Raw genomic sequence first — 24205 nt, forward strand, 5'->3', positions numbered from 1 at the left:
TGCTGCTCCTTGTGATCCCTCACAATCACTCCATAACCAGAGCTCCAGAGCTGCTGCTCCTCATGATCCCTCACAATCACTCCATAACCAGAGCTCCAGGGCTGCTGCTCCTCGTGATCCCTCACAATCACTCCATAACCAGAGCTCCAGAGCTGCTGCTCCACATCCTTGATCCCCACAATCCCTCGTGCTCATCCTGTCCTCCCAGGGTGTCTCCAGCAGGATTTTGGCTGCCAGTCTCTGGTAAGAAAACCAGCAGCACTGACCCACGGAGAAGGTGGAAACAAAAAGGTTCCTCCAAGGGGTGCAATTGTGCTTTGTACGTGTGAAATGAGGGAGCTGCTGTTGGGAAGGGAGGTGGAGCTGTCCCCAGGGGAGCACAGGCCAGGCTGGGGTCCTACAGAAAGGACCTGGGGGCTACAATCACCAAAAAGCTCTTGAACTTCAGGGGTGCAAACCTTGGCACTCCAGTGCCTTGGAAAATTCCATCTTTCCCTGCTTAAGGTGAAGAACCAGCAGCAGCTATATAACTGAGGGGTTTACGCACTCTCCCGATCTGATTTCAGCAATATCTGGAACAGGTCTAATAAAAAAGCTAAAGAGAGTATGAGCTGCTAACAATTAGTGACTAATTACACGTGTAGATGCTTAAATAGCAGCATTTCCAAATCTTGGAGCGTACATACTGTAAATCTTTCATGTAAAGGATTTGCAGAGAAAGGAATCCTCAGACCCTCTTTAACATCTTCAGTGGAACAAAAGATCTTTCTGTACACTCTCTGACATTACTCAGGAAACAGCAAATTATCTGATTCAATTGGCTCATGAGTAAAATAGCACGCAGCAATTAACTCCTTAGAAACCAAATCCCCCTTTGAGAGGATGTATTATATAAAAAAAATTTAAATACATAATAAAATAAGAAATGCAAGAATTTAGAACTAAGCACAGTCAAAGATCAGAAAATACAAGAAAAAACCTAAGATGGAAAAGAAAAATAGTCTTAAATACAAGAAAAAATTCTCATGCAGGGCTGAGCTACTCAGCAGTCATTAACATTACAAAGGGATGAAGTCTCCAACAATCTAAGTAATCTGAACAGATAAGTTACCCACCACAGTCCACAAAAGACGTGGCTTCAAAGTAGGCAGGATTAATGGTCTTGCTTCCTGGCAAAATGAAGTCATGCTTGTGTATTTGTGAATAATTTTCCAGCAGGCAGGAACAGCTATAATAGAGCCTGATAAATACTTCAGTCAGCTGCTTACTCCACATAAGCTGGGGTTTATCCTGAGAGTGTCACTGAAATTGAGACTCTGTCTCTCACATGTACATGGGGGACTGAAAACTGGAAACACAGGAAAGATGGCAAATAATAACAAATAGAAATAATTTAGTGCACTTTGGGGGTTAAAGCATCTCTCCATCCCATGTGTGGGTGATGCCCCAACTCTGGGGCCTGGAAGGACTCTCTTGCTCATGCACATCCCCGCTGTGCTCTTGCTCCAGGCTCAAGAGTGTGTGACCTAAATTAAAGATATATATTCACACAAACACAGAAATATTAAAGCTAATGGACATTCTTCCCTAGACCTCACTGAACGCTGAATCGAGCTCCAAATTCAGAACCTGGTTATTTCTTTGTCCTGAGAGCTGGGTCTTAACTCCTGTTGCCAATTACAGACACATCTCTTCAAAACCAGTTGTCGAGGTCAAAGCAAAGCCAGTGAAATCAGGAATCCTCTGGGAGCAGATGGTGGTGAAGAGCTCATACTTTTCCAACATTTAAAAAGTCAGAGCCTATTTATGCACAACACGTAAAAGCCACTTGCCCTCGAGTGTCCTGGGTTTGCTCTAAATGCAGGCTGCTCTATGACTCTGGGTATCTTGTGGGATATTTTTTGTTTAATAAACCCACATGATGAATTAATGTGTGATCCACAGTGAACCACAACAAATCTCTGCTGATTTGCATCACTGAGGGACGTGGTAATTATATCATGTTTGATGACTCTGTGTTTCATCTCACCTCAGCAACTCTACCAGCCCCACAAATACTGCAGAGAACAGGAGAGGCTGCCTGTCAAAATAATTAACACAGCTTTGATTAACAGAAGATGGCAACAATCCCCTTCTTGGGTGGTTCTGGGAGTTTCTGGCCGATTCTGAGTGGTCAAGTCCCCTGCACTTACTGTGAGATTTCCAGGTTAACTTTTCCAGGCGTTCTGTTGGGAATTTACCCTGCATTTAAACAATGTTTATCTCTAATGTACAGGGGTTTTACAGCTGGTGAGGCAATCACAGCAGGCATAACCAAACTGTGGAACTGCCCACATACAGACAGCCAAACACACATACAGCAACAAAGAGATTCAGCTTTTAAATATTCCTTCCCAGTCTCATTAAATCTCTGGACATTTCTCAAGATAAAAATTGACAAATAGCATCTCCAAGTGGAGAGCCTCACCATGCTCCTGCACTTTCTCAGACATGACAAAAACACCACAGGAAATGATAATCACATGCAATGAAAGCCTCCAAACCTAAGTGAACAATTGCTAAACTAAGCAGAGAGACTCTGCTACTTTGGGGATTGTCAGTGGTACTTGCTGAGCTCTGATTTGGCCGAAATCTTGTTCTAGTGGAGTACTGCATCCAGATCACACACATCACAGATTTCTTTTGCTCAGTACATTCCAGTGAATGAATTCCATGCCACACAGACACTGTGACCTACTCTGGGTAAGAGAACAGATGCAAACACTGAAATTCTCCTTAGCTGGCCCAGCAGTGATGCTTTGGTTGACAGGGCACCTCGCTTTCCAAACCATCTGATGGCACTGCTAAACATGCCAGTCTCATTAAAAATAGTTGAAATAGGGATGAATTCAGTGTCTGAATTCATCACTTGAGTACTCAGGCAGTCATTATTGAATTTCTACCAGTGTGATTACAAAGAGTGCGAGCTCTGTCCATTAATCTGCAGCATGGAAGCCAAAAATCAATGGGGTGCTACTTCAAACTCCTTTTTGTAATAATTACCATCATGTATGAAGGTGTACACGTGGGAGGGGAGGGTGGAAGCTGTTGTCACAGCCCTGGATGGGAGAGATTACCTCATTTTCTGAGCTGTACATCAGAGAGCAGAAAGGAGAGAAGAGTCAAAATTTCTTCTAAACTTGGGGTGAAATTCAGTCTGCAAAGGAAATTTTGCCATTTGCTTCAATGAAGCTGAGGTTTCTTCCCTGGAAACTTAACTGGGACTGAAATTCCTGGCAAGCCATCAGGAATTCAGCACTGATCGATCCAAAAGCCTCTCTACAACAAACATCTTGGTTTTCTTTAATAAACTCACTTCCCCATGAAATTACTGGCATGTTGGTAAAGCAGAAACAACAAAGCTGTAGAAGTTTTTTGTGAATGACTGTGGGACAAACCCCTCTACGTTGTTCCAGTGGACATGGACTGATTCAATCTAGTCCTTGACACTCCTCATCCTGAGCCTCCCAAGCAACAGGGACACATCACAGATTTTTCCAAGAAAAAGTATTGAATTACCTTGCTTAAGGAAAAAGTGCATCAAAAAACATTAGCAACTCTTGTGTAACACTGCTACTCCCATTTGTTTTTTCATCCCTAATTTTGAAAGCACTACAAAAGGATGTGCTTACAGATCTTAATGCTCCATAACATCTACTCAAAGAAACAGGAGTCCAGGGACTTATTTAGCCAGGATTTGACCTTTTTTGGGACATTCACAGACATTTACCACCTTTCAAAAGAGCAGCCAGGCTCTATCTTGCTAAGCTTTCAGGAAATGTAGAGAATCCTCCAAACACTTCCTATGTCCCCTCCAAGCCACCAATCCATGAACAAACCCCAGCTCAGAGCAGGTGATTTGTACAAGCCCTTGACACAGTGCAACACAAATCCAACACTGATTTACACTTAAGGGACTGTGGCTGCACAGCTCTGAAAATAAAAGGCTGCCTTTTAAAATGTCAGTATTTGCTGGTATTCACCATGAAGTGACAGTGAAAAAACCTGAGATCTTCTGTCATTCCCAGAACGTGAAATACCAGAGGTCTCCCTGCAGCCTGAGCTGCAGATAAATTATGATCTGCAAATGATGACTTACAGAAGCCAATAGAGTAACTCCTCTTTCAAGGGTGAGTTGTGTGGAGAACAGCAATGATCTCTGATACAAGACAGCTCTTTAAACTACAGGAGTTGCTTTTTCTATAACAGGCAGAGATTTTTACTTCCTAAGCTTGTAAAAGGTCATGTATTATCCCTGCTTTACTGTGTAAAACGTGCAGGACGAGCTGAATGGAATCCATCCTCAGAGAATGTGAGAAGCCCTGGGTTTTGCTGAGTTGTGTTCTGTCCAGCTTGAATTCCATGAACTGTTGTGTCTGCTAACAGTGCTCCCAGGCTGGGAGCGTTTGCAGAGCAGCAATGCTGCTGCTTCCTGCACTCTGAGGCACTGCTAATGGGGCCTGCTCCCAGTTATGCAACAAATTCCCATTATCTCTGTCAGCCTACAAAGGATCCATTCAAGTATTTGCAGGCAGAGACAGGGAACTAACCAGATAAGGGATGTGATAATTTGTTATTGTGTTTGTCATGTGCTGGGACCTTGCTGCACAATCAATGAACCTCCTGCCTGCTCCAGCAGAGGGACAGCAGGTGGATGGAGACAGACAGGAGTGCATGGAACACAAAAAAGCCCTGGAGAGCGGCAGGACAAGAGCCCAGCAGTTCCCAACACCTTTCTACAGAGATAACTGGAGAGGAGAGGAGCAAGGTTTTCTATGCCTGAGATGTGAGAGCCTCAGAGCAGCAAACACACCTGGACTGATGCACCAACCCCACCTGACAGATCAGGCCCTCAAACTGTGCCATGTTTGACCATCCCCTGCTGCAGGTGTACAAGGAGCTGACTGAGCTCCGCACGAGGGGCAGCTGGGAACACAACTTAATGATCTGAAGCAAAAGGGCAGGCAGGAATGGGGGCTGCAGGGACGGCTCTGCTGCCAGCGGGGAGCAGGAGAGCACCAGCAGCACATCCCCAAATCCTCCCCGCCAGCACTTGCCAACTGGTTTTCTTAACAGCCTTGCTTAACTTGTAAGATTACAACAAAGACTTAACATTTATGTAATAATTTTCCACCTGTTTCACAGAGCAGTCCACATTACTATGTAACAAGAAATAGAGATTTTTTTTTTTATCTGTACTTTAAATAGGCAGTAACACATCAAACCAAAGTTAACTTTGACTAGAAGAGTATATCTCAGTAAGCCAGTGCAGAAACAAATGGTTCAGCTGTCTAATATATTGTGTTTTGTGTAAGGAATGTAAAGGTTTCAGATCGATGGTGATACTTCACCACTATTAGTTGGTCAGCTGTGACTGATCTGACAGAGACACTGGATGGAAAAAATATTTAAAATCATCTAATTGTCTTTTATTATATTGTAGTCAGCTTTCTAGAGGTCTCTCCTCACCAGTTTTAAGTGTCTTTAGCTCGGAGGAGTTTTGTTATTACAAAATTCCTCAGGCAGCAATGGCACAGAGGGTTTACATGTGTAAGAAACATATTTCAATTTGCTTCGCCGAATACTAACAAAGTTCTTATTCACTTTATTCTTGAAAGGTTTGGCTTTTGGCACTTTTTCCTAAATTTGCTCCATTCTTTATTGCCTGACTGATTTATTTCCTCTGCTGTGCAAGTTACAGAGGGAAGCAGAGTTGCTTGGCAGCGTGATGTGGTACTGCTGAACTCAGCTGTTTGTGGCTTTCAGCAGATGTTTCTGCTTCAAAGGCAGGGTGAGAAAAAATACACACGCACAGATTCCTCCTCCCCAGTTCTGCATCTTTTGTCTCTTATCTTCCACTGCCTCCAAATCACAAGGAAGGCTCCATTACAATAGCTGCTAAACCATCCAAACAGTGGCACACAAAAGTAAGAGCTGACCTTGCCCCAAAGGAGATTTAAAGTGCAAAGAGAAAAGGAGCAGAAGTGTCAGCCCACAAATATGCTGCATCAGGAGAAGATTCTGGTGGATAACTTCACTGTGAATTACAGGTTATTACAATGGGGATTGCTGTGTGCAAGGGGCCAGAATGCAGCAGTGTGGGGCAGAAGATGCCAGTGGGACGGGCAGCCTTTCCTCCTGCATATTCCAGGAGTGCTTCAAAACACGTTCCCAAGCCTAAGTGAAAGTTGAAAAGCAGACTCTGTGTTTGCAGGTCGCTCCTGAGAAATGATTACCTTGTCAGAGAGCCAGAAAATCCTCTCACCCTGGACATCAGGAGTTAGCAGTTATTACTGAACCTGTCTATCAGTCTGGAACGACTGGAAAGCTGTTGTCCCATTATTCCACGATTGCACATCTATTCTGTTTGTGTGGGCTCGTCTCTATTTACATTCTAATGAAATAAAACAATATATCCAACCTGCCTGGAAAGCAAGGAAGGCACTGGCTGCAGCTTTCTCAGCAAGGCTGGGTTACTGCAGGCTTTGACTGAGCCTCCAGCACTTGGTTTTGATAAGTACGTAAAAAGCTTCTCCAAACTATACAAATTTGCTGTGCAAACAAATTTAATGCTTTCATTTGGGCAAGAAATATGTGAAGAATGACCTTTCTCTTGGAGCTTCAGCCCTTTTGCTTCCGAACAGACCCAGGAACTCCAAAGGAGATTAAAAAAAAAAAAAAATTATTGCAACTGAAAGTTCTGTAGAGATCATGGGTAGATCTCTTTAATGCATTTTTATATCTCATCTCTACTTTCTACTCATCTCGAATTTCTTCTCTTAGATAAAAAACTTATGGGCATGCCTTACTCCTTGGCTAATACTATTTTAAGTTATCTATAAAGATTAATGTAGTAGTTTTTGAATGGTGAGGACTAAGTCTAACAGAGGTTCTGTCGAAATCCAACAAGAAAATTCCTTTCAACAGCACCTAACAACTGGCCTTCAAAAACCTCACATGAGATTGCAACCCCCTGCTTTGAATTTCCAACAGAAGAGAGAACGTTGCGAAACACCTGATCAGGAAGAAAACACTTCTCCGTTATTCTCCTGCCCACCACTTGTGCAGAGGCAGTTTGTTTTCTCAGTCAGGCTGTTGGAGAGGAGGGACTGCTGCTGCTGAGCAGCAGAGCACGGTCTGTGCTGGATGCAGGGTCTGCTCTGACGGCGCTGCCGGCTTTTGGCAGGGCCAGCGCTCCGGCCCTGCACGGGGCAGCTGCTGCAGGAGCACCACCCAAACCTGTGCTGCTGCCATGACAATTGCTACTTATCTCAAATGGTACCTTTCTGAACTTGCAGTCCCGCAAGGAGTGAGAAGAAGGGGTCCTTTGGGCTCTGTAAGGGTCCTTGTCCACGAGGGCTCCCATGGAATTCACTTCTCCGTAAGGTGAGCGAGGCCTGCCCAGTAACCCAGAGCCACTCAGGATGCACAAGGTTCAACAGGCTGCCCTGACCCCACAGCCACACAGGGCACAGGGAGCTCTAGGAAACAAATATTCCCTCCCAAGACAATCTGTGCAGACGCTCCCTGAGACACTGCAGCAGCCAGAGACAACGGAGCAGCCGCCTCCTTCCCGCAGCAGCTATTCCTGAGAGACACCAGAGACATCCTTGTATCCTCCCTCCCAGCTCAAGGCTTCAATAAACACTCCTGACATTCAAAGCAGCGAAACAGGAGCCATATGAAAGGCTCCTCTGGGAAGCCACCTTCCAACCCCAGTCCTCTGTGCCCTAGAAAAGATGCTGCTCCTCGGCACAGCTGGCTGAGCCTCATCCGTATGTGCAGATGTCCAGCGTGGCTCCGGCACCTCCGCTGCACACTGGAGACATCTGTGCCCTCACCTGACCTGGAGTGGGCATCCTAACAAAGAGAAACCTCACAGGGCAAGGACAGCAGGCAAAGAGAAGTTATTTGGGAAATCAGATGAGAAAGCAGGGAGGGAAGGGATCTTTATGGCAGCAAGGAAAGGCTCAGCTCTAACTCCTGATGCAGTTATGGACACCACACACACTTCCACGTTCCACTGGGAGCAGACAGATGCACAGCACAAGAATGACTCACGCTGGAAGCTCCCAGGGCTGCACCAGTAATTTACCAGCAGCCTAAAAGGCTGCACTGAAATTTGCACAATGCTCCAAACAAAAGGCCAGAATCACGGACTTGGTGAGGATGGGAGACTTTTAATTAAGGTCACCGAGTCCAACCATTCACCCAGCACTGCCAAGTCCACACCAAACCACATCCCCAAGCACCACATCCACTTGTCTTTCAAATACCTCCTGGGACACCTTCCCTGGGCAGCCTGCTCCAACGCCTGACAACCTTTCAGTGGTGAATTTTTTCCTCGTGTCCAATCTAAACCTCCCATGGTGCAATTTGAGGCATCTCCTCTTGCCCTACCTGAGCACTCAACTGGCTCACGTTCAGCCAGCTGCCAACCAACACCCCTGGGCCCTTTTCCCAACCTTCCCTTGAATTATGGAGGCTTCATTCGGCTCAACTGAGGGCATTTAGTAGCTCAGCCTTCTCCTCATCCTTTGTGACGGTGTTTCTCCCCACATCCAGTGAAGAATGGAGATTCTCCTGAGCTCTCCTTCGGCTCATATATCTACATATAATGCCTGCTCAGATGTGCATTTCCCGTAAATGAATGGAAATCGTTTCTGTTTCAGGGTTTAATGGTCTAAGACACCCATTGCTGGTGTCTTCCTCCCAAAGCATCTCCACAGTTTGTACAGCTCAGTCCCTGCACACACAGATGTGACCTCCTGAAGATGTGTACAACTTCCCAAGCACCTACAGCACTGGCATGTGCCATCTCAGCTCTGCTCTTGCCTCGATTATCAGTCAAAAGGATAAACAACTGGCATGAAAAAATCCTGACCCACAAGCACTAAAGCTCTGAATCCTTGTGAGAATCGTGCTCTCTGGTCAAGCTGCAAGGTTTTGAGGTCAGCAGACACCACTGCCACTCTGCTGAGCTCTGCAAACCACTCTGACCCAAAACTGCCAGGGCAGGATGACCCAGATTCTGAAATAATTAATAACACCTACCCTGCTCATAATGTGTGACTACTCTTGTCTGTTCCCATGCTGGGTGCAGACTGGCTGTGTTCTGGTACAGGCAGACACACTCCACATGGCTCACACTTTTTCAAGCCTGACTCACATTGTACATACACATTTTCCTTTTATTTTTCAATCACAAGAGAATTCATTTCACCGACATCCCTCGGCAGCATATGGTGCTACCAGACAGGGGAGGGATCTGCAGTGGCTTTGTTGCTTTCCTCCACATCCTGATGATACAAAACACAGCCTCCTAATATCATTACTGTTTCCAGTGATGCCCAGACAGTGTGAACAGACAGCCACAACAACCCCAATCCAACAGAACGTGCGCACATGTGGCGAGAGGGAAGAAGTGATTGTGACACGGCCTGAAACACAAACACAACATCTGGAAGCACTCTTCCCGAGCCTGCCTCTTTATCAGACAGATGGCTGCAGAGCCATAAGCCCACAGGCCTCTCCAAAAGTTCAAGGCCAAGAGGATAAAGTGCTACATCACAGCAGTTTTCCATTATGTCAGTTTTTTTTCTAAATCTCTCTGTTCCCTGCACTCAGCTCCTCTGCCTGGCTGACAGAAACCCAAAGTGCTGGGTGACTCCATTCCTCCACATACAAAGTGCTAGTCCAGGGCCAGAAATGTCAGCCCGAGAGCAGACTGAGGGCAGCTTGTTCCAGGGCACTCCCAGGTTTGCAGGAGCAAGAGGAGTTAGGTCTAGATCAGACCCAGTTCTGAGTTCCTGAGACTGCAGTTACAGGATGCTCTGGTGCTTTTGCTTTGGCAGAGAAGCCAGCCTAAGGAATTCCCCTTACCCTCCTTGCTCCCACCCTTCACCTGTCTTTCTCATCCTCACAGCTGACAGCAAGCCAGCAGGTGGAGGTTTGCTATATTAGAAGAAAACCCCAAATAAATGACAGAAATAGCCCTTGCTCTGCCTTGGGACAGCTCTCCTCCCCTGTGATGCAAACCCAGAATAAACTACACAGCAGACAGGAGCCCTTCTGCTGGGGCTGTTCTCAGGTCAGTGTGGTACCTCAGAAACCAACCACACGAGCCTTAGGCTGGAACCAAACAGAGGCAATCCTGAGATATGGAACTGGTTCCAGTAGTAACCAAAAATACCCTTTTGTCTACCCCGAGCACACACATCAAACTTCCAGAAGCAGAGACAACAAAGGGAAACAAGCAAGCAAGCAGTTGTCTAAGGCTTGTTTTCACTAATCAACACTGTTGTTATCCTCATCAATAGCTACTTGAATCTCAGCAGAAATTGCATTATGAGGCACACAAACATTGCTGATTTCAAGCTGTTTGCAGTTACTTGCTATAGTTACAAAGCCTTTTTGAATAAATCTGAGCTAAGATCTGGCTCCTGGCTTCAGCACCACAAAGTATTTCTTAAAAAAGTAAAAGAAGCATGACCCACTTAAATTCTCAAAAGGTAATGGTAAACAATTACTGATGTGATGTATCTAAAATACCTCTTGTGTTCTATTATTTATATAATGTGAAAGGGTGTTAGGTGCTGTTGCACACAGACTCACACTGCTTGTTTCAAAGTGCTTGCAATGGGATTATATCCATACACTAATGACAGAGAAATGTGTAAGAAAGGAAAAGCGACATGGAAACAAAAATGAGTATTTTTATTGAGTCTGGGCACGTGTTTCTAGGGCTATGAAGGGGAAAGAGGGCAATGGCTCTCCATGGTGCAGCAGGGAGGTTCCTGAGCACACACAGTGGAAAGCTCCTTCTACTACACAAATTAACCAATATTAGCTCTGAGCTGGCTGAGTTTGCTGCAGGGAGGATGAGCCAGTGCTGGTGCTGGAACTCCAGAACTGCACCTCACACCCACACTGACCTCGGTACAGAACTGCACATCCCCTCCACGGACTGCACTGCTGAACCAGCCTGGAAGAGCTGGTGGCAGCACAGGAAGATCCCATTAGGGACGTGCAGTTCTCCACCAAATTAAATTACCTTAATAGAGTATTAGTGCTCTGTGCAGAGGGCTCCAAGTGACACTCAGAATCTCAGTAATGCCCACTACACCGTGTGCTTTCCCTCCAGGATCTCTGTACACACCCCCAGGCGTCCCTACCCAGCTCTTCCCCGTACACCAACATTTCTCTCAAACCAGGGCTCATCACGCTTTCAGAAGACAGCAACTATTTACATACACAAATGAGAGAGGCATTAATCAAAACACTGGGTTTTATTTGCATAATTAGTGCCAGAAATATTTTTATGGGTTAATTAGACTTCATGCAAATTGGATTGAGGAGATTTAATGTGGGGTTTGATAACCTGACTATTATGGTTCTGCAGTTGCAAATCTGCTCAGAGCTACATGCTGTTCTAAAGCTGTGTCCTCCCTTTCAAACTGGTTTAGTTTTTACTCCTGGCAGCCTCAAATGATATATTTTTTCTTTCCCTTTACCAGTCCCAAGGTGGGTTGACTCTGGTTGGATGCCAGGTGCCCACTAAAGCAGCTCCATCTTTCCCCTCCTCAGCTGGACAGGGAGAAATAACAGAATGAAAGGCTCAGGGTTGAGATAAAGACAGGGAGAGATCAGTCACCAAGTGGAAACACACTGAATCAGACAATCAGCTCATCAGGAGCTGCTCATGCAAGAGGAATTTCTAAACTTTACACATGTCCAATATTTGGGCACAGAATACAAAAGTTAAAAACTGCTCAGCTTCTCTGTGCCTGAAGGAATTGTACAAAGCAATAACCAACCCAGCATCCACCAAAGATTTCATGGTGCTCTTCAAAGAGCCCAGGTTTGGGGCTAACAATAATCACAGAGCTGGGGAAGCATTCTTTGGATCTCTACAGTGGGAAATTCTCTGCATGGACTAATGTACAGCAGTGCTGTGAGAATTCATTAAGACAAAGCCTGGGAGGAGCAAAATAATTTTCACTGAAAATACACAACTTTACTGTGCACCATGGAAGACAATCCTGCTTATGGAGAAAGCCCTGCTTTTGTGCTGTGGAACAGCCAGACCAAGTCCCTAAAAACACAGCAAAGAGGGAGGCAGGCACTGGCAGCCCAGTTCATCCCAGTGCTGCCCACAGGGCTTTGCCTCAGACACTCACCAGCAGGTCAAAGGAACCTCCAGCTCAGGAAGAAGCAACTGTTTGCTGAAGTGAATTCTTCTGTATTGCACACGAGACACTGGGAGGTTTGAATTACCCTGTACAGTGGCTCACTGCAGAAGAATTCACTGCTTGCTTGATGAACCAGCCACAGAGGCTGTGATACATTCAGAGAAACAAGGTCAAAACCATCAACCCAAAAAACTAAAGGTTCAGTAAAACCCTTTGAAATTAAGAATATTCATATTCCTACCAAAATGACACCACCCTCCGCCCCCAGTGCAGGTCTATTCTATTAATTTGTTTCATCTGAACTGATGAATTTTATTACCCGTTGTAGATCAGCAGATGGTACCACAGTTAACGTGAGTGGCTCCAGATATCCAGGCTACAGCTTTAATAGCTGTGAGCAGTGGGAATACAAGCCTTAAGTCTTTCAAGCACTGAACGGTATCGTGGACATAAATGAGTTTAATGTGCCGAAGAAGACGAGGTCTCATACCTGTTCCTTGAACTTGGGGCTATCCTCTGACAAATAACTGTAGTGGTTGAGTGCTTCCCACCATTGCCCACCTCTTGTTGCACGTCCCACTGCCGGGGGTCACTTGTCTTTGCACCGAGAATGTTCACACCTTTCTTCACCTTTGCCCTGTTGGAAAGAGCAGTCATAAAAGGTTTACAAGACTCATTCAGGACTGGGATCTTTGAATGCAGCTCAGGCATGGGAATCTCAGTAGATGGGTTTCAAGGTAAGCATTAGATGCACTTCTAATCCATCAGTAAATAAGAGAGTGATACCACGAATGCAGACCTATGGCAACATCACATTTCTTGGGCACGGCCTTCTGTTCTGCCAACAGCAGGCTGGACTTAGCATTCAAACTGAACCTGTAGGAAAACCCACGCTCAAGGTTCTTTCCTCTGTTCAGGCAATATTTTTTTTCCAAAGAGAAGCTTGTCCCGACACAGGAGAGTCTGGAATGTTTGTCTGTATCGAGACAAAGTTGTGCCTCATCACTGCACAGAGGCATGCTCCACAGGAGGATTTTTAGTAACCTGTTTTATTCTAGATTATGTTATTCTAGGTATCAGTGGACTGCTGCTCCTCTGCCTGATAATTTCCTCTTTACTACAGATTCCCAAGGACATTTCTGTTTGAAATCTCCAGCCTGGAGAGAATAGAGGTGTTGGTTAAGACAAGACTTTGTAACCCAGAGATGTTCTTACAGGATGCAGATTTCTGCCACTCTTAGTTGTTATGCCCTGTGGAAAAGCCAACTGTATTTATCTAGTGATGCTAATAACATCAGCAACAACTGCATGGAAGGTTAATTACAGAACACTTGCTAATTAAAGAGCATTTGTACAAAGAATTCCCAGCAAAGGCGTTATTTGGGTGCGGAATGTTTAACTGCCGATCCTCAGCTGTATCACAAAGCACCAGGAATGGGGAAGATAAAGTTATGCAGCCTTTCTCTTCTGAAGACAGTGAGGGACAAAGGGATGATGAGTGTGTGGGGAGGAGGATGCACTCAGGGGTTCCCAGCCCTGTGAGTGGCTGGACCTCACCCTCAGATGAAGAAGGGCAAGGGTTGCTGGACTCCACACCCACCAGCGTGGCCACCACAGCCTCTCCCAGCAGGGACTGGCTTCACCACAGCACAGAGGCTAAATTTAAAATCACAGCTTTCTAAAATACTTTTACAACACAAAATGTTCGTTACTGAGCAGAAATCATCCTCTAGCAAGATGTTGGTATCTTGTTGACATTTATGAGGACTTGGCACCTACGTTTCTTTAAAAAAGTGGTCCTTTTGCATCTTCAGCCAATAAAACACTCAAAAGCTGTTGTTAGGAATGACTGAGAGTACTTGTCTTCTTGCAGTTTTCCAACAAAACACAATTAATTTAAGGCATTGAAAAAGAAAAGGGTTTTTTTTTCTTCTCAGTATAAAAGCATAAATGATTAATTCTCTCATTTGCAACATGAAACACCACGGAGCTTTACAGACTCCTGCCTTGCTCTAGTAAAAGTAGCCTGATGAATCTCTAGTGCCTTCAGCTGAATTACTCAGAAACGAAAACAGGAAAGGCAAAGGAAGAATCAAATTTGTTCCTGAAGGTTCATTAAAGCTCCCATTAAGTTTTCCAGTATACTGCAGTTCAAATAAATGAACAATAAATAAATGTTTCAGTACTTATAAAACACTCCTGCCAATCTTGAAGCTGTGTAAATCCAGCTGCATGTCTATGGCAATCTGTATTTTAGGAGATGTTTGGATGTATTTTAGGACACTGCAATTTAGCAACTGGAGGGAAGTTAAAAACTCATCAAAGTTTATACTTTGTTCAGCTTTCCTTGAGACAGGCTCTGAAATGACAAAACACCACTCAAAATGAGGTTCCCCTGTTTGGATTTTCAACAGAATTACAACTCTGTCAGCAGCTGCAAATTGGTCTTTCCACCATGAAGCTTGACACAGTCAATACCTGGGCTCCTGTTAATTAGGATGGACATTGTGTATGGCCAAGGTTAGTGGTCATACACACTGCCAGAGGATGAGAGACCACGGCTACAATGCCATTTTGTTAATTAACTACAGGATGGGGCATTAAGTTGAGTGGTTTTCACATATGCCATTATATAAAGCCCATTAAAAAAAAATTCCATCCCAGGGTAAAGTAGGTTATGTTTAGTGAGAAAAATCAATGTTGTGATTGCACTTAGGACTGGAATTAGGGTATGAACACCCAGAAGATTGAACTTCCGAAATAAATATGCAGAAGCACAATTTGCAACTCTCCCTCTAAAAAGGGCATTGAGTTTTACATAACAAGGTCAATGGAGGAATCAGAATTAAGTCAGACAGAACTGAGCCCTGCACACTTCCAAATGCAATCTGTACGCATATGCTACAAATATTTTCACTTCAATTTTTATTTACTTGGTGTTTGAGTGCTAGCAAGGAAAAGTCTATTTAATTACTTACCAAAGATTTGTTGACCTTGTTGTATGCTTGTGATTAAATGTTCATTTTTTTAAATCAATAGCGCCAACTTTGTACATAAAAATTTGTAAGTTATACTACCTCAATAAACCCCGAGACCGAGGACCTGGAGGCCAAATGATTTGACAGCTTCCTGTATTTACCCTCCTCATCTCACAGTATTTACACATTTTTAAGGTTGGAGGGTAGGGTGACAATAAATGGAGAGGACAAACAGCTGAAGTTCTCCAAGTTTCCTCAGTGTGGGGTTCCCCACTGCAATTGGAAAGTTCTTTGCTATTTCTGCTTATCCACAAGTTGTCCTCACACAGGGGCTTTTCTCACAGCTCCATGACCTGCAAGCATCCACCAGCCATAACTTGTCAGCGTGGACTTCCACCCAAAGCAGAGCCAAAATCTTCCTCTCCAACGTTGTTCTGAACAACCATCTGGGAGTGTCACTAAATTGCCCAAAACTAAATAAGCACAAAACCTGAGGGCAGCAGCTCCTTTATTTGAGGACGATTGTCTGTGTGCTGGAAGTTAGGCACAGCTTTTGATCTCCTGACAAAAGCAAAGCTTGAATGGAAAGATGGAGCAGAGCCCATCCTTAGGAACAGCACAAACACCAGAGGTCAGCTCCAGCCCTCACCGGGTAAAGGACTCTGTCTGGATGGGGTTCCAAGCTCTCTGAACACATGGCAGCCAGAGCACTGGAAGATTTTCTTGCTTGAACTTCTGAGGTTATTAATTCACAGCACGGGAATCTCTGCCTCAGCTTTGTCTCAAAATAACTGTCTCTTTAAATCTCTCAAATGGAGAATTAAAAGATTTTGCTGGCATGCAGAGCAAGCAGCATCTCAAAGCCATTACAGAGAGTCTCCAGCAGCTTACCTAGGAATCATTACTTAATTTGTGTCGAGACCAAGTAAAAGCATTTATTTACCCACACAATCACACAGCAAATGTGCAATTTCCAAGCAAATACTTAATTTTCAACTTGAAGCTGTCAGTTATATACAAAGATTTCCATTTAGCACCTCACCTTCCTAACATGTCAAACCTAGAAATGATGCTTCTAATTAATGCATTCTGATCAACTGTAGATGAAAATCCAACTATTCCATTTCACTGTCCTCAAATTACAAGAAATGTCAGCAGTATTTAGACATAATACTGTACAACTATTAAAGACAGCAACCAAAAGGCAACTGATTCAGCAACAGCCAGAGCTGAAGATGTGACTTATGATTTAAGGAGCTCAAATTATAGCTTCCTATTTAAATTTAAATTGTAATCTTGCAAAACTGCGATGGCCACGGAAGGGTTCTGCTACCTGCAGCAGTGCTATAGAGAGGGCAGGCTGCTGAGCACTCCCAACAGCTCTTCCCGTGTATGATTTTGCTGATGTGTGCTAATGCTAGAGAGCATCACCCCTCTTATTCCAGAGGAATCCACACTCAGAATGCGGATCCCAGCGGAGCTGCTTTGCCTGGGTGTGCTGTGCTACAGACAAGGACCTGCAGAGGAAGGCTCTGAGGCTCCAGGCAGGCTGACAGCACGGGAAGCTGTGCAGGTCCCTGGCTGTGCAGGTCCCTGGCTCCCCTAAGCCTGGCACTAATGCCAGCTAGCTCACGGGCACGCTGAGCTGGCAGCATCCATCAGAGGATGGCTGAGCTGTGGCTCAGTGCAAGGTCGGGGAAGCAGCAGTGCCTGGGAATGCAGAAGTGATGGCTGGAGGGGGGAACAGGGCCCTACCCTCAGCAGCAGCAGGTACCTCTCACCTGGGGACAAAGTGCACTCCAGCAAAGGTTTACACAGCAGCTTGGGCAGGCAGGGCTGCACTAAGGAAAGAACAGCTAAATCTGTACTAAATTCCTACCATCAGTGAGCTTCACCATATCTGGAATACTTTTCCAGACTCTAAGCCTTCTGTTTCCTGTTAGGCTGTTTGTTTTCCGTGGGTTATTCCCAGCCCTGCACCTCCTGTGCTCCCGAAAAATGCCACGCTCTTCCCTTGTGTCCTTTGATGGGGGAGCAGCCTGGCTGCAGGGCAGGGAGCAGTCTTGGAGCAGTCTCCTCAGCTCACATCTGCTGCCCACGCTGCTGTGCCGGAGCCTTTTCCCTCTCAAGGGCTCCAGACACAAACATCAGGGGCAGCTGCAGCTCGGCGTGAGCAGGGCCGGACTCCTGTCCGAGGCTGGCCGTGGCTGGACTCCTGTCCGAGGCTGGCCGTGGCTGGACTCCTGTCCGAGGCTGGCCGTGGCCGGACTCCTGTCCGAGGCTGGCCGTGGCTGGACTCCTGTCTGAGGCTGTCCATGGCCGGACTCCTGTCCGAGGCTGTCCATGGCCGGACTCCTGTCCGAGGCTGGCCGTGGCCACGCCAGCCGGGCCAGGGCACCGCTGCCTCCCCAGAGGATGCTCCTGCTCCATCCTCCGCGGTAAATCCTCGGCTCCTCGCAGCTGTCAGGTTGGAGTTTCAGCTTAACAAATGCTGACCCCTTTTGGTCAGTCTTCTCCGGAGCCTCGGTGCTTCTCCACACTCATTGCTAACCCTCCCTTAGTTGCCCGGACTAACAGAAGCCCTTGACTTTCCCGGCTGTAAAGGTCACACTGTAAGAAATTCCTTTATGGTGACTCTGCTGAAACCCAAGGAAGCTCTCCTGGTGGCTTGTTTCTGGACTGCACGTTACAGTAAGTCTCAAAACTCCATTTCAGCTTCTTCCTGCCATGATTTACATTCACTCCTCTCCTCCTTTGTTCCCAGAGTAAATCAGGAGATTAAAGCCAGCTGCAGGAACCCATAAAACCCAGGCAAGAGACTGACCATAGCAATTAAGCAAGATTTGTTTTATTAAGTAAGTATTTTTCCTTTCATCTTTCTGTATGAAATGAGTTGCTAGATCTCACTGCAGCTCCGAAGGAAAGGGACACATCTGCCTGCAGAACATTACTCGTTAAAAGCTGGGAAGCCAGAAGTGGAACAGAAGATGAGCTGGTCAGCTGTGGCAGCCTTTCAAACGTGATCCTTTAATTTGCAAAACACACGGACAGAGTAAGTGTGATTGAGTAGCTGTGGCTCAGTTTAGGGAATATGGGGATCAGGAATCAGCTCCAGCTTCCTGCTGGGCTCCACACAGGATCCCTGTCTGATCCACCCCACTCTAGCAAGCAGATGTCCACCAGTGCTCTCTGTGGCCACCTCTTCCTACAGAAATTTTCATTTACAAGCCACGAGCCGAGGTAAGCAGGAAAAGAGAGCCCTGTCTCAACTGCAGAATTTAGATACTAAAGTGATTAGGAAATAAATTACTGCTAAAAGCAGCATTTCAGATTTGGTGCCCACTCAGAAGCTACTCCAAAGGGCCACCCATGCAAGAATCATCAGTAGAAGAAAAGACCCTGATGTTCAGAGCACCCTCTCTCCTTCAGGCACTTCTCTCTCATGGTGTATCCAAAAAAGGCCCTCAGGAAACCACTTTTGCAGAAAAAGAGTAAACAGCCTTTAAAATGTCAGAACAGCTGAACTCCAGGTATGCAGTTCTTGCTCTTCGCTCCTTACAATTTTCCTTTCACTTCCCATAGACCAGAATGTAGGTTTATTTGAAATGACTTTGGAAAAAAATAACACGTCAGAACAAATGGAAATATTTCACTTTGGAAATGCAGTAATAAAATCCTTTAAGAATCTCCAAACCAGAATGCTTAAACTTCTTGAATATAGGGAGCAGCTGAGGCAGGTTTCACTATTTCTGAAGCCTCCTCTATCAGGCAAATTGGACTAAATTCAGCCTCCCCAAAACTGCGCATTTTGGTGACTTCAATGTCCATCAATATTATACAAATTCACCCCATTGCCAGTGAGGAGTCCTGGGATCTAAAACAGCTCAAGGGCTGATCTTTTGTAGTGTTTCTTACATAACTGAAATTCCCTGAGACCCCTGGAAAATCAGCTGTCTTCTATTTCAATAGGAATAGGAATCCCTTAGGAAGCTTTGAAGGGCTCAGCTGCAAGGCACGAGGTGGATGCTGTCAGCTGTATTTTAGACTTTGTTTTTTCCAAAAAAGAAATCCAGTGTATTTTGGGATCTTCCAGTGCTTTGATATCTGTGGTTAACTCAGTGTTAACATTACCAGTCCTCTTGAGGATTCAGGTATCCCACCAGTGAGTTTTAAAAGAAAAGCAAAAAGAGCTGCTTTCTGTGAAGTTTGGATAACCCTGCTCAAGGCACAGTCCATCACTGACCCTCCTAATAGATCTCATGGCAAAACTGCTTTCTCCAGCACCGAATTTTAATAGCACTTCTTAAGGGGTTAGGAAAGGCAGGGGGAATCCAAAAAAATTCTATCAATAGAAGCAGGATGGAACTACACAACACAGAGAATCTGGATTTGTCTCCCAAGCTGCGAGGAAACCTAATCTGAATTTACAACCTGCTAACATTCTGCCTGCAGCAAAGACAAACACTGTAAACTCCTGACGTTCCCAGCAGCTGTCACTGAGCTGCTGCTGCACTTAGCTCAGCTCCTCCTGCTTCCAGAGAAACACCCACTGCAGCCCAGGGGCTCCCAGCCCCATTGCAGCCCAGGGGCAGCTCTCAGCCCCACTGCAGCCCAGGGGCTCTCAGCCCCACTGCAGCCCAGGGGCTCAGCCCCACTGCAGCCCAGGGGCTCCCAGAGAAACACCCACTGCAGCCCAGGGGCTCAGCCCCACTGCAGCCCAGGGGCTCTCAGCCCCACTGCAGCCCAGGGGCAGCTCTCAGCCCCACTGCAGCCCAGGGCCTCCCAGCCCCATTGCAGCCCAGGGGCTCTCAGCCCCACTGCAGCCCAGGGGCAGCTCTCAGCCCCACTGCTCCGGGGAGCATCCAGACCCAGGCAGGCTCAGGACCTAAGGGGGCTCTTGCAGTGCTGCCTCAAGTTCTCCTTCCCTCTGCCCTGACCGATTGCTTTTCTGGGGCCACTCAGGCGGCAAAACCACTGATACTGAGCTCAAATTATCCGAGCAGCAGCAAGGCAGGAGACAAGATGGGCTGAGGTAGGAGAAAGCAAAATCAGGCACCAAATAGCTCCAGTTCAACACACACCTTTCCTTTCTTCGCTCCCCAACCCACAGCCCCAAGAACTCCTTTGGACGCAGCAGTTGTCACCAAATCCCACAATTTTACATGAAGTATTGCAGGGTTAGATATTTACAGGGTTTTTAAGCCTCAGCTCCCAGAGCTATTGGGAATGAATTCTCACAGTTATTAAGAAATGAGGAAGAAGGAAAACTGAAAGCAGAAGAGTAAGTTTTTTTCAATAACACAAATCCCTTCTTTTCCCTTTTTGCAGCACTTGAGCCTGGCACCTCAGAATAGAAAACCCCATTCCTATTAGGAAGGATAGAGTTCCCCTCTTGATAAACACTGTCCCAGGATGGCACAGAAAGTTCTCCTTCTCAGAATTTACAATGTGCACATTAATCAGAGGGTTTGCTGATTATATTCTCACATGTAATTTGAGACAGGGGACAAGGCCAATATGTTCAGGCTCTTTTCACTGCCCTGTACCTGTTACTCATGGAACCAGCAAATAACCTGGGTTCACAAGAAATGCAAGGGAATTACAGAGAAGACCAAAGTCTTACAGTGCCTGAGAGGTGTTTGCAGCAGTGCTTTAAAGCCTCTGTTCTCATCCCAAGCACTCGAGATGCTTGACCTTAGCTGACACGGGGACAGTCTGAGTTTGCAGCTCTCCAATGACTTATTCACCCTTTCCATTTCCTTAAAGCTGAGTGAGTAGCAAAGCTCTTTTCTAATTTGAAACTCAAACAAACTAATGGGTACTAGTGACAGATCCATCTCAGGGACTCTGCAAGGAATGAAAAAGTTGATGCATAATCACATCCAGGTAAAATCCCTGGAAAGTCTTTGCTGTGGGATCAGTGTCTGGGTGAACACTCATTTATGAATTCATCACATGGGGAGACACTGGAGACCCTGCTGTCTGCTTTGCTGTCACAAAGTGAGCTGGAATAAGCATCTTTCTCACACCAACACATGCCTGCTGAGAAAGGCAGAAGAGACAGAGATGGGTGTTGTGTAAACAGAAATCCCACCAGGGTGAATCCAGAGCACAGATTCAGCTGCACATGCTAAATACAAGCTCAGTGCCTCCATGGATCTATTTTACAGGACCAGAGACATTTTTCAGATAAGTAAATGCTTTGAGATTATATTTCCCTGCTACATCCAGTTTCTATTATTACCAAAAAAAATCTCTAAGCTTCATATTTGTGACATTCCCCCAGCTGGCAGAGCAACAGCAGTGCTGAGGAAAATACTTACTGTTTGCAGTGGTTATTAGGATTACTACTTAGACCCCAAGTGACTTTCTGAAGTAATCTTCCCATGCAGTCCCTTTGTGTTTTTAATCCCATCCTCACTCCCCCTCCAGCAGCTGCTATGAATACAAGTTTTGCCATCAGCCATGAAGCTACCACAAGGGTTGTGTTTCCTTTTCCCTTAGGGAAGTACTTTTGCTGAGATCAGCTGCTGGAAAGAGGTAGGGGCAAATGTCCTTAAAACAGTGAGAAAGAGAGGAGCCTTTCACTCAAGCAATTGTTTCAAATGTACCTGATTTGGGTTCCTGTCCAAGCAGCTAAAGCAAGCACTGATTATCAGGTGGTTCAGCCCCAGGATGCAGCTCTGGCTCGTTTGTAATCGAATCAGTCTGCCTTACACGCCTCGAGGATGGAGGTTTTCCCACAGCCCTGGGGAGAGCTCCCTGCAGTCAGCAGGGGTGTGCTGGCTCCATCCATTCAGCCCTGCCTCCTCGCCCTCCCTTGGAAGTACTGAGCAGCACCAACCAGGGGCAACTTCTGGGCATAGACAAGTACCAAAACTGCCACCAACAAAGAGGAAAGACTGCTCAGGTAACTGCAGAGCAGGAATTACGGCCACAAGTGTCCTTCAACAGCCCTTGTACCACCACTCCCGTACCTGGTACGGTTCTTACTCGGCTCATCACAACCTCACTCTTGTTTATGGTCACTTTATGGCACGTTAACGCTGCTGCTGCTCCTGATTTTGTGTCAGAACCAGCACACCTTGTGCTGCAATCCGCATGCAGGAGTGTGGCAGCAATGCTACAGCGATGGTGTGGGGGATAGGGCAGACAGAACTGATAGCTTTTATCACAGAATTGGGTCTTAATCCAGTAAATGCTGGCAGTGATCTGTACCACAGCCTCCAAACGGGGCTCTTTCATGCTTTGAATTTATCCAGCAAAAAAGCACAAATCCCGGTGCCCTGAGGCAGTTGCTGGTAGTTTGTGTATTTAGGCACAGATCTGAAGCGCCTGAGCCTTCAGTAAATCAGCAGAAATGCTCCTGCTGACCTCAGGGGCCTTGGATCAGATCCACGCAGCCCACATGGGTTTCCATGGGGTCACTGCCTGGCCTGCCAGAGCCCGTGGGCACCATCATGAGCAGGGCATGTGATGGGAGCTCCCGTGGCTCAGGAGAAAGCAACACTACAAAATCATGGGTGGGATGTGGCTCAGGGAGTTCAGCTGCTGTAGAAAACTACTCAACCTCCTGCAGCTTCTTCTGTAATTTATATATATATATGTATTTTTTTTTTTTTTTGTAAAGTGACTGAGTAGAGAGACAGACACACTTTTCCAATCATTAAGAAATTCTTCAAAAGCTGGTGGGCTTTACCTTTACTAATTACAGCCTATCAAAGAAAGGGCTTTTCCTAGGGAAACTCACGAGCAAGAAAGAAAGGGAAAAGAGCTGTAACCAAAGTAAGCACATCACTTGACACTTTTTTAAACAGGGCCCTGTTTGCCCTTTTGAAAAGGTTGAAAGGCTTCTCGTGGAGATGGGGCTGCCTTAAGAGTGAGGGGCAGATGTCTGCACACTGGAAACCATGAGCCTTCTAGGCCAGGTTTTACATCTTTAGCTTGCCAGGCCCATTTAGATCATCAATATTATCTCGACAGCCACTGCTGGACACGATCACGAGCAGCAGCTCCCACGGGTTCTCATCAGCTGTTCCAACAGCACGTTTAAGGACTCTTTTTTGAATTCTTTTTTTGAGGCTGTGCTTGTACTTCAAGAGAATGGAGGACTCTTGAAGCCATAGTGAACAGAGTGAAGTCTTGAGAGGGCAACAGACTGCTGAGCTCCTTTGACATACTGCAGGAATCAGCAGGAAGATTCTGGGATGTATCAAAAGAAAACCAGCTGTCAGTGAAAGCCAGAGGCAACATCTTGTTCCTGGATGCAGATATTAAGGTCATGATATACCTAAAACAACATAAAACACCTACAAGATAAAACAGATCAATACATTTGTAGCTCTCACTGTGTTCACCGCTTCCTCTTTGTGAGGATTCCATATCAGCCTAAGTCACATTCCCTTCATCATCTCCTGGGGAGCCTCTTTTTTCCCCCTCGATGACTCTCCCCAAAAGTCACTTCAATTCATCCAACTACATCCAGCTACTAACTGCAGGGATGAAAATAATTTTGTTTCAGCTTGATGCGGCAGAAACTCAGCAGAGCTAAATAGCAAATGACAGGGCCCAACACAAGCACCTGATTCAGGGCTGCACAGGCTCCAGCAGCAACAAAGGATTTGCTCCCTGAAAGTGCTGAAGCAGCTTCTCCCAACACCGCCTGTACCACACTGAGAGCATTCCAAGGGAAATGCTGGAGAACAAGAACGTGCATGGACAGGGGAGCCCAGGGAGCATCCCCTGCAGCCCCACTGCAGAGCCTCGGCCCCACGCCCTGAGCTCCCCCAACCCGACGTGCAATTTGTGCTTACAGCTAAACCCAGCTCAAGGGACAGGAGTTTAGGCTGTGGAGACAAGGTTGGGAATGTCAGGAGTGTGTCAGAACGGCTCAAACAGCCAAACAAAAAGAGCACTAATATAGGATTATATGTAGGATTATACATAGGATTATACATCCTCCTGCCACTCCCTTCTAATGCCGCTTCCTCTGAGGTG

General features: G+C 46.0%; 1 protein-coding gene across 2 annotated transcripts in view; it reads right to left on the reverse strand.

The window, feature by feature from the left end:
• TMEM132C (transmembrane protein 132C) overlaps window positions 1–24205 on the reverse strand; it is a gene marked incomplete at both ends in the record, with an annotated part of 190908 nt that overhangs the window by 71628 nt on the left and 95075 nt on the right. For both annotated transcript variants that reach the window (XM_082293692.1, XM_082293693.1), the window contains one exon: window positions 12721–12867. In XM_082293692.1, coding sequence (XP_082149818.1) covers window positions 12721–12867 — 147 coding nt within the window. The remainder of the gene's footprint in view (window positions 1–12720; window positions 12868–24205) is intronic.

Source organism: Coloeus monedula, assembly GCF_965178545.1.
Source record: "Coloeus monedula genome assembly, chromosome: 18".
In the NCBI taxonomy this organism is placed as follows: domain Eukaryota; kingdom Metazoa; phylum Chordata; class Aves; order Passeriformes; family Corvidae; genus Coloeus; species Coloeus monedula.